The sequence below is a fragment of the Lepus europaeus genome, chromosome 17 (assembly GCF_033115175.1).
Source record: "Lepus europaeus isolate LE1 chromosome 17, mLepTim1.pri, whole genome shotgun sequence".
In the NCBI taxonomy this organism is placed as follows: Eukaryota; Metazoa; Chordata; class Mammalia; order Lagomorpha; family Leporidae; genus Lepus; species Lepus europaeus.
The window spans coordinates 26,170,626-26,185,788 of record NC_084843.1 but is presented as its reverse complement, the minus strand read 5'-3'; the positions used below and the strand labels follow the sequence as shown (position 1 = coordinate 26,185,788).

General features: G+C 44.4%; 1 protein-coding gene across 2 annotated transcripts in view; it reads right to left on the bottom strand.

Annotated features, from left to right (window-relative positions):
- Window positions 1–8,603: 8,603 nt before the first annotated feature.
- PCGF6 (polycomb group ring finger 6) overlaps window positions 8,604–15,163 on the bottom strand; it is a 47,008-nt gene continuing 40,448 nt past the window's right edge. For both annotated transcript variants that reach the window (XM_062214087.1, XM_062214089.1), the window contains one exon: window positions 8,604–9,752. In XM_062214087.1, the coding sequence (XP_062070071.1) occupies window positions 9,696–9,752 (57 nt within the window). In that variant the 3' untranslated portion in view covers window positions 8,604–9,695. The remainder of the gene's footprint in view (window positions 9,753–15,163) is intronic.

Here is a 15,163-nt window from a genome sequence, read left to right as displayed (position 1 = left end):
TGGGTGTCGGGTTCTGGTCCCAGTTGCTCTCTGCTGTGGCCCCGGAAGGCAGTGGAGGATGGCCCAGGTGCTTGGGCTTCTGTACCTGCATGGGAGACCAGGAGGAAGCACCTGGTTCCTGGCTTCAGATTGGTGCAGCGCCGGCCGTAGCAGCCATTTGGGGAGTGAACCAATGGAAAGAAGACCTTTCTCTCTCTCTATAACTCTGTCAAATAAATAAATAGAAAAAAATAATAACATGGTTAAGACCCTGTGTAATGCACAGCAAGCAGCAGACCTGGGATTCAGACCCTGTCTTCTGACTCTGCAGTGCCTGCTATGTTGTCTTTACTTCAGAGAAAGTCACTTAGGGAAGCAGGAATCGTTCCTGATGTTTCTTTAACCCCCTCCTCACCAATTTTCACTTAAGGTTTCCCTGCCTAAGAAACGCCGGGTAACACCAGGTCCCAGGGACAGACTGCCACACTGTCCACACTTCCTCAACCCACTGCCTTCCTGCTCTGTCGTGCAGTGCTGGCAGCTACACTGGGCTCTGCGCCACCAAGCATGAGTCACCTCTGCTGCTGCTGACCATTTCGCAGAACTGGGTGCTGCTGGGCCTGGGGGTGGACTGTCCCTTACAAATCTGCCAAGGAGTTCTGTAGCTTCCCAGCAAAGGTCTGCAAATGGGGGAGTATTGCAGAAGTGACAATTCTGCAAGTAGCAGCAAGACCAGGATACTCAGCATCCATCTTACTGTACTGGCTGACAATGGGAGCAAGGTCAGATCAATGTAGAGTCCCAAATTTAGCTCCAGTGTTAAGTCACAAATAGTCTTGGGGATAAACTTCTAGAACTTAGTTGTGAACTCAAGCAGAGGGTCCAGTACCACTATTTTAGCTCTAAAGGCAAACATAAAACAGTTCTTAAAATGTATTTAAAGGGGCCGGCGCCATGGCTCAACAGGCTAATCCTCTGCCTTGCGGTGCCGGCACACCGGGTTCTAGTCCCGGTGGGGGTGCCAGATTCTGCCCTGGCTGCCCCTCTTCCAGGCCAGCTCTCTGCTGTGGCCCGGGAGTGCAAAGGAGGATGGCCCAAATGCTTGGGCCCTGCACCCGCATGGGAGACCAGGAGAAGCACCTGGCTCCTGCCTTCGGATCAGCTCAGTGCGCCGGCCGCGGTGGCCATTGGAGGGTGAACCAACGGCAAAGGAAGACCTTTCTCTCTGTCTCTCTCTCTCACTGTCCACTCTGCCTGTCAAAAAAATAAATAAATTTTAAAAAATGTATTTAAAGGGCATCGGGTTCTAGTCCTGGTTGCTCCTCTTCCAGTCCAGCTCTCTGCTGTGGCCTGGGAGGGCAGTGGAAGATGGCCCAAATACTTGGGCCCTGCACCTGCATGGGAGACCAGAAGGAAGCACCTGGCTCCTGACTTTGGATGGGTGCAGCGCTAGCCGTAGCAGCCACTTGGGGGGTGAACCAACAGAAGGAAGACCTTTCTGTCTCTCTCACTGTCTATAACTCTACCTCTCAAATAAAAAAAAATGTATTTAAAAATCCACTGGAACACAAAGCAGATTGGCAGTTGCTGGAGCTAAAAAGAGGGGGCTGTGGGGAGTGGCCACTGAATGGATATGGGGTCTTATTTTGGAGTGATGGAAATATTTTGGAACTAAAGGTGGAGGCTGCAGAACAATGTGAATGACATATTCATTTTAAAGTATTGATTTTATGTTACATAAATGTCACTTCAACTTAGAAAATCCATTGGTAGGGAATTTACGGAATTATCAGAAAAAGATGAATATAATCCTGGATGTGCACTGCACCTTCTGCTCCAGCTGAGACCACTGCACGAAGCCACCCTGGGATCCTGTCAGAATGGATCTCATTAGGACAACACAAGCCATGTATTAACAAGAGTTTGGGTTTCAAAACAGAGCCTGGAGAAAAGGCTAGAAATCTCCCTGAACATGAGAGAGAAAAAACTGGCAATGTTCCTTACTTATGAGCACCCATCACTGGTTTCCAGCATCAAGATTATTTTGATATTGTCAGATAGTTCTAAAGTCCTGAAAAAAAAAAAATCTACATTCTAACAATACATTTTTCCCTTTTAGAACCAAATAAATTGGTGCGCTTGAAAATAAAGTTATTTACAATGGAAATAACGGACAGGGAGCTTCAAAGACCCATAAAACAAGGCTCATGTAAAATATTACTTTTCTTTATAGGAAACACAATAGTGGTTTTGTAGTCTTTTCAAATGTGATGTACATGTTAGAATGATGTCATCATGCATTTTGCTGTTTAAGTATCTCACACAGATATGCCATTTGCAAATGGGGCAAGTGTTCCTGCATCCAGCCAAACAAAGGACTGTTTTTATTACAATACCATGTCCTGCTGCACCCCTTAAAGGATATTGGGAACAATTACTATACAGATCAAAGGGCTTCTCTCTTCCTCTATTGATCTCCTAGAAGATGATTTGATTGTCCCCATGTTTTATGCTGATAGCTCGCAAGCTTATTAGGTGGGGGTGGGGACCAGCCAAGATCTATAAATCCTTTCTTACAACCTCTTTGAAACACATCCACATCTGTGTGTGCACTTGCAAGCACATACACAGCAGGATTATAACAAAACAGTGAGTCGCACTGCAGATATTTACAGATTTATGTTTCTGCAGTGCCTCAGTGATTCTCAATGAAACAAAAATAAAGGAAGCACAAGCTTCAAGGAAAAATGAAGATCGATCATGGACAGGTCTCAGGGCTCACTTCCTCAACTGGCTAATCACTGTGGATCACCAGATGGTTACTCTTTCCCCTGATGAGGCCAGTGGTCTCTGCTTTGTGTATGAGACATTTCCAATTAGCTCTATCATATGCTGCTAGGCATTACCAATGCTTAACAGAGTGAGCCAAAACCATTTGTGTAAGGGCTGGAGTTTTGGAATACAGAATACAATCAGAAGTAGCAGGTTCCAACAATTGTTGATTATCAAACAAGGTAAAAGGGCATCTTTCCTTAGAAGTGCTTGCTTATTCTAACAAATCTGCCAAGCCACAAGTATGAACAGAGAGGGGTGATGTCTCTCTCCCAAGATTTCCTGGCATAAGGATTCACACGACATACACAATTCCCAATGTCATTTAGAGGTTAACAGTTTCTTCTCCGGAGCAAGATTTTAGTTCAACAAAAGAAACTCTGAGAACTGGAACTGTTCATAGAACAGCCTAATCTGAAGTAGAAGCAGAGGAGCCAAGAGTACACTTAGGGTGAAAGCAGAAGCCAGGTCCAAATTCAGAGCCAAAGATGGAATCACCACACTGTATCCGCACCATTTCCCCGGTTATTAATAGAAGCAGGCAAAGCAAGAAGAATATTAAGAAAGAAGACATGGAAGGCCGGCGCCTCGGCTCACTAGGCTAATCCTCCGTCTTGCGGCGCCGGCACACCGATCCTGTTCCGGTTGCCCCTCTTCCAGGCCAGCTCTCTGCTGTGGCCCGGGAGTGCAGTGGAGGATGGCCCAAGTGCTTGGGCCCTGCACCCCATGGGAGACCAGGATTAGCACCTGGCTCCTGCCATCGGATCGGCACGGTGCGCCGGCCACAGCACGCCTACCGCGGCGGCCATTGGAGGGTGAACCAACGGCAAAAGGAAGACCTTTCTGTCTGTCTCTCTCTCACTGTCCACTCTGTCTGTAAAAAAAAAAAAAAAAAAAAAGAAAGAAGACATGGAAAAACAGTTGATTCAACATCAGCCTTGCAACATTAATGGACCCCCTTATTCATTAGAAAGGAATTCAGCAAAGTAATCTGAGAAGTGACTATGTAAAGCCCATATTTGAACTTTTTTTTTTTTTTTAAGATTTTATTTATTTATTTGAAAGGCAGAGTTACAAAGAGGCAGAAGCAGAGGCAGAGAGAGGTCTTCCATCTGCTGGCTCACCCCCCAGATAGCTGCAATGGCCAGAGCTGCACCAATCTGAAGCCAAGAGCCAGGAGCTTATTCTGGGTTTCCCATGTATGTACAGGGGCCCAAGAACTTGGGCCATCTTCTACTGCTTTCCCAAGTCATAGCAGAAAGTTGGATTGGAAATGGAGCAGCTGGGACTCAAACCGGCACCCAGATGCCGACACTGCAGGCGGCGGCTTTACCCACTAGGCCACAGCACCGGCCCCCATATTTGAATTTAATAAGCAAAGCCAGGTACTGTCTGGAGTGCTTGTTGTATTCATTTATTTCTCATGACAACCCTCTGAATTAGGGACCATGGGCCCTTTTTTGCAGATAAAGGAAAACTCCACTTCAGAGAAGTTATGTAACACGTCTGAGATCACATAATTTGCAAGCAACAAAAATGAGACTCAGAGCTACATGTCTGGCTCCACAATTCACATCCTCACTCATCTTGGAATACTGCCTTTGTGTGTGTGTTTGTTTTTTTTTTTTGGGGGGGGGGTGCAGAATATGTTGCTGGCAATCTTTTTCTTCATCTTCTAACTTAAAATGATACTCAGGTAGTATTTCTCTTGGGAAATATTTTCTCAGAAACATTAATACAGGTGCCAGCATTGTGGTGTAGTGGGTAAAGCCGCCACCTGTGACACTGGCATCCCAAATGGCACTGGTCTATGTCCCGGGTGATCCACTTCAGATCCAGCTCTCTGCTAATGGGCTGGAAAAAGCAGTGGAAGATGGCCCAAGGGCTTGGGATCCTGTCACCCACATAGGAGATCTGGATGAAGCTCCTGGCTCCTGGCTTCGGCCTGGCCCGGCATTAGCTGTCGCAGCCACCTGGGGAGTAAACCAGTGGATGGAAGGTCTCTCTTTCTCTGTCTCTCCGTAACTCTTTCCAATAAATAAATAAATTGGCCAGCACTGCGGCTCACTTGGCTAATCCTCCGCCTGCGGCGCTGGCACCCTGGGTTCCAGTCCCAGATGGGGTGCTGGATTCTGCGTCCGCTTGGGAGACCCAGAAGATGCTCCTGGCTTCAGATTGGTGCAGCTCCAGCTTTTGCGGCCAGTTGGGGAGTGAACCATCGGATGGAAGGCCTCTCTCTCTCTCCTCTCTCTGTGTAACTCTTCCAAATAAAAATATAAATCTTTAGAAAAAATTAATAGTAGCCGGTGCCGTGGCTTAACAGGCTAACCCTCCGCCTTGCAGTGCCGGCACACTCGGTTCTAGTCCCAGTTCGGGCACCGGATTCTATCCCGGTTGCCCCTCTTCCAGGCCAGCTCTCTGCTATGGCCCGGGAAGGCAGTGGAGGATGGCCCAAGTGCTTGGGCCCTGCACCCCAAGGGAGACCAGCAGAAGGACCTGGCTCCTGGCTTCGGATCAGCGCAATGCACCGGCTGCAGGGCGCTGGCCGCGGCAGCCATTGGAGGGTGAACCAACGGCAAAAAGGAAGACCTTTGTCTCTCTCTCTCACTATCCACTCTGCCTGTCAAAAAAAAAAATTAATAGAAAAAACTCTTCTCATTTCAATGAAATGAAATATAATTAAAAGCCCAGATAATAACACAGATATCATGAGAACAAAAGCAAAATGCAGTAATATTCACTCCGCCCAAGTGGATTCTGGAAAGGCTGTCAGGAGATCAATGTGGCATTTCATTTGAGAAATGATTACTAATGTCTAGAGGTAATAAAATTCAGAGTTCACCAGTCCATTTTTGAAGAGGCCAACAATCAAACTCATGCACACAAAATCATATTGGAAAAGGGAGAAAAATGAGGACCTATTCTTAAATCATGGTTTAATCCAGAGGCAAACATTCAGAATCAGCACCTATTTGCCTTCAAAAAACTGGTAGAAAATTGGAAGTAAAAAAGTTTATTTTTGGTACAAAAAATTTTTAAAACTATGCATTGCAGGTTTTCATAATATGTATTTTTAGTTTATTGATCTCAAAACATTTCAAAGGCAGAAACAGACAGAAATACAAACAGAGCACCATCTGTTGATTCACTTCCCAAATACCCGCAACATCCAGGCCTGGGTCTGGGTTAGGCTGAAGCCCAGAGCCTGGAACTTCCACATGGATGGCAGGAGTCCATGTAGTTGGACCATCACCTGCTACCTCCCAGGGTGTGCATTAGCAGGAATTGGAATTCAAAGTGGAGCCAGGACATGAACCCAGACACTTCAACAGGGCATGCAGACATCCCAAGTAGCGTCTTAACAGCTGCATGAAATGCCTACCCCAATAACATGTTACTTTTCATGAATTTTCTGAAGACTTACTGTACGCATGGGATTCAAAATATTCATGCATCAAAATCAACTTCTCTTTTTGTTCCATTTCCCATGAGCTTTTTGAAGTCCACTGGTACAGCATTAGAGTTAGCAGTCATTTGAAAGAAATTTTTTAAAGGAAAAAAAAAAAAACTAATACAATTGTTAACAGTTAAGTCACACATGTATCTGATAATCAACTATGACCTGGTGACACTATGAAAACATTCATATGCAAGTAAATAATGATAAACATTAGGCAGGCTAAATAAGATAAATGGGCAAAGCATTACTTTGAGGAATTCTCAGCCAAATTACTGTAGGAGATGGTGAGGACTATGTGCAGTCTGTCAGCTTGGAGCCCTGAGAAGGAATCCTGAGACAAGATAAGCATCTGGGGGCTGGTGCTGTAGCACAGCGGGTTAATACCCTGGCCTGAAGCACTGGCATCCCATATGGGCGCCGGTTTGAGACCCGGCTGCTCCACTTCCAATCCAGCTCTCTGCTATGGCCTGTAGAAAGCAGTAGAAGATGGCCCAAGTCCTTGGGCCCCTGCACCCATGTGGGATACCTGGAAGAAGTTCCTGGCTCCTGACTTTGGATCGGTGCAGCTCCAGCCGTTGCGGCCAACTGGGGAGTGAAGCATTGAATGGAAGACCTCTCTCTCTCTGCCTCCCCTCTCTCTGTGTAACTCTGACTTTCAAATAGATAAATCTTAAAAAAAAAAAAAAAAAAAAAGATAAGCATCTGATTCACAGGAGGGGACAGCAATTCAATGGAAACACAGAGGAAGCTCAGGGAAGCCCCAAGGTCAGAGGAAACTGTTAAAGGACCCATAACAGACAGAAAACAGCATTTAAAGGAGAAACGTGTTAAGTGCATTCTGCCCAGCTACAACTACCACAGCCACCCCTTTGGGCAGAAACAAGGCAAGCAAAAACAAAGGGACCTGCCAGTTGTTCCAATCTACCACAGCTCTGTAGCCACTGAAGCCAGCCTCTAGAATCTGTACTTCACACACTCTGATTTCTAAGTATCTGTGCAGGGCCCAGTGCTGTGGCATAGTGGGTTAAGATGGCATCCTGTATGGGAAAGTCCCAGCTGCTCCATTTCCGATCCAGCTCCCTGCTAATGTATCTGGGAAAGAGGAGGATGGCCCAAGTGACTGGGCTTCTGCACTTACATGAAAGACCCAGATGACACTTCTGGCTCCTAGCTCCTGGTTTCGGATCAGCCCAGCTCCAGCCATCGCAGCCACCTGGGGAGTGAACCAGCAGATGGAAGATCTCTCTGACTCTCCCTCTCTCTTTGTGCAACTCTGCCTTTCAAATAAATAGATAAATTGTTTGAGTGTTTAGTTTTGCTTCTGCTTATGTTCTAGGACCCTTTCACCTTATCTTGGCTAACTAAATAGATCCTGTTGCTGGTCATCAGCATCCCATATGAGCACCAGCTGCTCCACTTTCAATCTAGATCCCTACTAATGCACCTGGGAAAGCAGCAGCAAGTACTTGGGCCCCTGTACCCACGTAGGAGACCCAGATGGAGTTCCAGGCTCCTGGTTTTGGCCTGGCCAGCCCTGGCCATTGCAGTCATTTGGGGAAAGAACCAGCAGATGCAACGTATCTCTGTCTCTCCCTCTCTAACTCTGCCTTTCAAATACACACATACATACATAATCTTTTAAAAAAAATCAAAACATGAAATTGATTATGACTGCATAGCCCTGGGCCATGTGTATTAGTGTGATTCCTGGGCAGGATCTAGGGTCTGAGTAACCGTTCAATCATATGGATGTTGCATTCCTACTTGACTGACACAACAAAATCCTGGACACTAACGCTTAGGTGGGTTTCCCTAGCTGGCCACACTTCATACATGTCACCCTTAACTGTTAGAGAAGTAAGCACTGACCACACAACTCCACTGGAGACGATAACCAGAAGCAAACGTCTGCTTGTCCTAGACTCTGTTCTGCAGACCTATTCCCTTTACTGATGTAATCTGCATCCCTCCACTGTAATGAACAGTAACCAAGAGTGTTAACAGCTTTCCTGGGTCTGTGAGTCCGTCTAGTGAACCACTGAACCTAACAGTGTTCTTGATCTCAACATAGATGTTAACATAGGATATAAATAAAAATATTAAGTAATTTGGGCAAGAAACATTTAACAGGTAATGAATTTTACAGTTGCAGTCAAATAATAGCACCTAGGACAATCATTGAAGGGAAAGATGTTACTAAGTATCTACTTGGTGACAGCTTAACTTTGATTTGGATACCTTGTATCTTAAAGAGTTTTGGTTATCTGTTGAAAATTCACTGTAAACACTAGTATTTCAAAATAGGTTAAAATAATTTTTATTAAATGTTAGAAGAGATTTATACACAATTCACAAATTCCTTACAAAATAATTGCCAATCCTTGTCCGATTTTGTTATACTTCCTGTACAGTTTTGGAAAATTTTCTGTGAAACAGGGTCTAGAAAATCTTTCTTTTAGAAACCTAATTTTAGGCAACATGTTTAAAACTGAAGTCTCTGAATGAAACTGAGCTTTCAAATACCCATATTAAATATCCCAGTGACAAAACAATGGGTAAATGAATATTAAATTGACTTCCTGAGGAAACAGTAAGTATTCTGTGACCTTCCCAAATTCACCTAAAATTTTTTATCACATTCAGAAACAGAATAATTATAAAGTAACAACAACCAAACCATGTACTCAAATAAAATGAATGTTCATCAAATTAACACTCAAAGAATAAAAACGTTGTCATAAAGAAGCCCCTCTTGTTTTAAGAAATGTAAAAGGAGCCTTCATATACCGAAGGCTATGGCATGTGCCACAAACCCTAAAGTAGAGAGTTTCTCCACCGGGCATAACCACAATTTATCCATTTTAGAATTGAGTAACATTTCTTTAGTAGAGTTGCTGGTATAAAAAAAAAAAAAAAAGATATACATTCAAAATATAACGGCAACATTTAAAAATGGCCAACAGTTTTGGTCTTTTACGTCCTGTAGTTTAATAAAGACTGGCTCTGAACTTTCTGCCAAAAATCTCACTTGTTTTCCAAAAGGATGACTGCCCAACCAGTACTGTCCCAGAGAGCAGAATCCCAACCACCAGCTTCAAAGGGATACGGCTCAAAAAAGAAGAAAACAGTAACCAATCCACCTCAAAAACATGAGATCAAAAGGAATTTGAAAATTCAATGTTTTGAAATTTTCCCCTGAGCTATGGATGCTTCTTAGGTATAACCCTAGTAAAACAGGTGCATTCCATCGTTCCAACTGTGCTTAGAAACGCCATGACTGTTTGGGTTGAACACAGTACGTAAGTTATACATTGAACAGCACACAGTTGTGGCAATTACACATTTCGTGGAAATCTTTGGTGAGATGCAGTCCTGCAGAAGCCTCTTCACTTTATCTCTCTCCTCATTAATATGTCTAGAATCTTCAAGTTATTTTCAGAGGAGAAACCACAAGACCATAATGAAGGACAAGCAGACCATCCTGAAAAAGAAGGGAAAAAAAGAAACTAACTGACAGCTCTTTGAAAATGTTATATAAATGATCAAGTCAAAGCCCACACAGTGGCATAGCTGGTAGCCAGAGGTGCTTGCATCCCATATGAATGCTGGTTCGAGTCCCAGATACTCCACTTCCAATTCAGCTCCCTGATAATGTGCCTTGGGGAAGCAGCAGAAGACGGCCCAAGTGCTTGGGCCCCTACACCCACATGGGAGACTTAGGAGAAGCCCTTGGCTTCTGGCTTCAGACCAGCTCAGCTCTGGCAGTTGCAGCCACTGGGGAGTGAACAAGCGGATGAATGACCTGTCTCCTTCTCTCTCTGCCTTTCAAATAAATCTTTAAGAAAAAGAAATGAGGGTAGGTGCTGTGGCATCGTGAGTTACACTGTTGCCTTCAGCACCAGCATCCCACTGGGGTGTCAGTTCGATTCCCAGATACTCTACTTCTGATCCAGCTCCCTGATAGTGTGCCTGGGAAAGCAGTGGAAGATGGCTCAAGTGCCTGGGCCCCTGCCCCCCATGTGGGAGACATGGAGGAAACTCCTGGCTCCTGGTTTCAGCCTAGCCCAGCACCGGCTGTTGCAGCCATGTGGGGAATGAACCAACAGATCCAAATTCATTCTCTGTCTTTCCCTTTCTCTCGATAACTCTGCCTTACACACACACACACACACAAAAAAAAGAAAAGCAATATTCATAAATACATCTCATTACTATTGTTAAGTGATACAACTTTGAAGTTATTCGCCTAAAATATAATATATATAATTCGCCTATAAAATATTTTCTTCATGGAAAATAAGTATTATGAAAAACCTATGCATGAATTTTAAAACTTTTTTGCAAAATAAACCACTTCTAGTTCCACAATCTTTCAGAAGTCCACTCATATTTTATATGTACGTCCTCCTTAAAGACTATCCTAGGACAGATGTTGCATTTTCAAGCCTTTTTATTTGCTTTTTGTAGGTTTCTGGTTCCTAATTCTCTGTGCTATTGCCAAGGCTGCATTGAACAAGTAATCCACCTTTATGAGGCCACTATTTCTAATTTCCTATGGACTGAAAAGCTCATGAAAAAGGAAGACTCACTTGAAAATGTGTCCTTGACCTGCTCTGACTAACACAGAGGAGGAGGTTGGGACATATGCCCCACACAGCCAGTCCTGCCCGGCTACTACTCCCTGTCTTTCTCTGCTTTGCTAAGCTTTTCCGTGGCTCCACCTCTTCATTCCTCAAGTACTATTCAAGTCACTTCAATCTGGCTTCTGTTCTTGGCAACTCCAACAAAAATGCACCAGAATTCTAAAAAAGGACTCCCAAACTCAAATGCCCACAAAAGCCAGCAAAGTAACGTGAATGAATACCTAAGCTGGGTAATTATTCAACAGGAATGTTGAAGAACAAAGGATAACCAGAAAGCAGATGTCTAAAGGAATTTAAACTCAAAATACTTAACACGTAGATTAAGACAAATTAAGCATAACCCAATACCACAGTCAGCTCACTGGATGATCAGATCAGTTCTAGATTAATTAACCTGATCAAAGTAAATGAATTCATACTGTAACTCAAACAGACCCTGTTAAAATTATCACATACATACAAATTACATTTTTCATATACTTATGTTTCCAAAATGAAAAGTATCATTTTTCAAAATACATTAATATGCAAAGATATGATAGCTTACAAGCTGTTTCAAGATCTCAAAATTATTTCATTGCATGTATAAAATCATTTTTATGTGAATGAGACTTATAATTCAGCTTTACATCTAAAAATCTGCTATATACTTTAAATATATATGAATACATAAACATTTTTATTTCTATTTAGAAGTCTTTATTCACTGTCTTACTTTCAATTATCTCCTATAGCTTGGATATAGTTCATTCCCCTAACGTTCACATGCTATGGGCAAGAATTTAGCATAGCAATTAAGACATCTCTTGGGACGCCCACATCCTGTATTAGAGGACATGGGTCCACATCCCAGCTCTGCTTCCAGTTCCAGCATTCCAATGTACACCTGGAGAGGGAAGATGATGTCTCAAATACTTGGATCCCTGCCACTCATTTAGGAGACCCAGACTGAGTTCTGGAATTCTGCCTTCCAGCCTTGGCTGTTACAGGCATTTGGAGAATGAACCAGAAGATAGAAGACCACTAGATCTCTGTTTCTACCTTTCAAATGAAGTTAAAAAACTTGGGAAGCTTGCTCCCCAGTGTGCAGGGCTAAGATGGTAGGACCTTTCTGCTTTTTTTAGAAAGTTACCGGCCGGCACCGCGGCTTACTAGGCTAATCCTCCGCCTGCGGTGCCAGCACCCTGGGGTTCTAGTCCCAGTTGGGTAACCGGATTCTGTCCCGGTTGCTCCTCTTCTAGTCCAGCTCTCTGCTGTGGCCCAGGAGTGCAGTGGAGGATGGCCCAGGTCCTCGGGCCCTGCACCTGCATGAGAGACCAGGAGGAAGCACCTGGCTCCTAGCTTTGGATTGGCGCAACGCGCCGACCGTAGCCACCACTTGGGGAGTGAACCAAGGGAAAAGGAAGACCTTTCTCTCTGTCTCTCTCTAACTCTGCCTGTCAAAAAAAATAAAAAATAAAAAAAATTAAAATTAAAAAAAAAAAAAAAAAAGGAGGTTACCTTTAGGGGCCGGCACTGTGGTGCAGTGGGTTAACGCTCTGGCCTGAAGCACTGGCATCCCATATGGGCACTGGTTCAAGTCTCAGCTGCTCCACTTCCAATCCAGCTCTCTCCTATGGCCTGGGAAAGCAGTAGAAGATGGCCCAAGTCCTTGCGCCCCTGCATGCGTGTGGGAGACCTGGAAGAAGCCCTGGCTTTGGATTGGCACAGCTCCTGCCATCGCAGCCAATTGGGAAGTGAACCAGCAGATGGAAGACCTCTCTCTTTCTCTCTCTGCCTCTCCTTTCTCTGTGTAACTCTTTTAAATAAATAAATCTTTTTTTTTAAAAAAGGCACCTTTAAAAAAAAGATTTATTTATTTGAAAGACAGAGTTTCAGAGAGGCAGAGATAGAAACAGAGAGAAGTTTCCCACCCACTGGTTCACTCCTCAAATGGCCACAAAGGCCGGAGCTGGGCCAATCCGAAGCCAGGAGTTTCCTCTGGGTCTCCCATGTGGGTGCAGAGGCCCAAAGACTTGGGCCATCTTCCACTGCTTTCCCAGACCATAGCAGAGAGCTGGGACCTGAAGTGGCACCCATATGTGATGCTAGCGCCGCAGGCGGAGGATTAACCAAGCACCGGCCCCTCCACCACATTTTATATACGGCTGGAGTCAGGGGAACCTCACTAGGAAAATCACACTATGCTGTCTGGACCCTCAAGGCACTGGATTCACAAGCCAAATAAAGTTTGTTATACTTTATAATTTAACCAGCCTTAAGTATTTTGGTATAGCAACACAAAATGGATAAAAGTAATATCTAATCAGAGTGAGTCTTCTAAAATAGAAGCCAGACTAGCTTATTTCTATCTTTGGCTCAAATCTTTCTCAACAGTTCCCCACCTCACTCCATGTTTAAATGCAAAGTTCTTGCCATGACTTCTAAGGTGCTACATGACTTTATTACCCAACTGCCCAGACCTCCTTTCCTACTGCTCTTTCTCTCACTCACTATGACCTAGCTTTCCCTGTGAGGGGGTCAATTTATTCAATTAGTTAAGAAGTCCTGAGATTCCACGCAATTTAGATAGCTACTAAGGAAGACTCTGATAATATTACAGGCTATTGAAGTTCCAGGACTCGGTCATCTTTAAATTTACCTGTGTGTCTAGACTAGAGGTTCCTAAATATTTTAAGATTTATTTATTTATTTGAAAGTCGCAATTACAGAGAGGGAAAGAGGCAGAAGAGAGAAACCTTATGGCCCTGACAGACACACCAAAGCCAGGAGCCAGGGCTTCATCCAAGTCTCCCACATGGGTGCAGGGGACAAGCACTTGGGCCATCTTCCGCTGCTTTCCCAGGCACATTAGTTGGAAGCTGGATCAGAAGTGGAGCAGCCATTATTCATACCAGCACCCAAATGAGATGCTGGCATCTCAGGCAGTGGCTTTCCCATCTGTGTCATAACACTGGCCCCAAGATCTTGGTTTCTAAATGCCATTATTCTGGGGCAGACATCTGGCACAGTGGTTGGGATGCCTCTATCCCATGCTGGAGTGCCTGGGTTTGAATTCCAACTCTGCTTCTGATTATAAATTCCTGCAGGTACGTACCTGGATCCTTGTCACCCTCATGGGAGACATAGTTTGAGTTCTGGGCTCCTGACTTCATCCTGGCCCAGCACTTGGCCGGGGAATTTGGGGAGTGAACCAGTGAATGAAAGATATCTTCCCTTCTCTTTCTCTCTGCCTTTCAAATAAAACATTTTCTAAATAAATAAATATAATTATTCTCCACTAAAAGGGATTAAAACAAGGTTGGGGCCATGTCAAGGAAAACAAGATGAGCCAAGAGATTTCTTTTTATGTCCCTTTTTTGTTTGTTTTATTTTGAAGATTCATTTGCTTACTTGAAAGGCAGAGTGACAGAGGAAGAGACAGGGTGGGAGACCATCCATCAGCTGGTTCATTCCTCAAATGTCTGGGCCAGGCTGAGCCAGGAGCTTCATCCGGGTCTCCCACATGGGTGGGACTTGGGCCATTTTCTGCTGCTTCCCCAGAAGCATTAGCAGGGAGCTGGATGGAAAGTGGAGTAGCCAGTACTCAGTGGACACATATAGGATGCCAGCACTGCAGGCAGTGCTTTAACCCATTGTGCCACAGTGCCAGCCTCAGATTTTTTGTTTATTAAAGATCTATTATAGGGGCCGGCGCTGTGGTACACTAGGTTAATCCTCTACCTGCGGTGCTGGCATCCATATGGGCGCCAGTTCTAGTTGCTCCTCTTCCGGTCCAGCTCTCTGCTGTGGCCTGGGAAGGCAGTGGAGGATGGCCCAAGTCCTTGGGCCCCTGCACCCACATGGGAGACCAGGAGGTGGCTCCTGGCTCCCGGCTTCAGATCGGCATAGCTGTGGCCATTTCGGCCATTTCGGGAGTGAACAAATGGAAGGAAGATCTTTCTCTCTCTCTCTCTCACTGTCTGTAACTGCCTGTCAAATAAAAATCTTAAAAAAGAAAAGATCTATTATAAAACTTTGAGAAATCAGTCTAATACATCAATTATAATGGAAATTAACCTGGCCTGAGTCTCTTTTTTTCCTTTTCCTTTATTCTAATTATTTTAAAATTGTAAAAGGGGGCCAGCGTGGTGCGGTGGGTAAAGCCGCCACTTGTAACACTGGCATCCCATGTTGGAGTGAATTTGAGTACCGGCCACTCCACTTCCAGTCCAGCTTCTTGCACAACAAATGGTGGCCCAAGAACCTG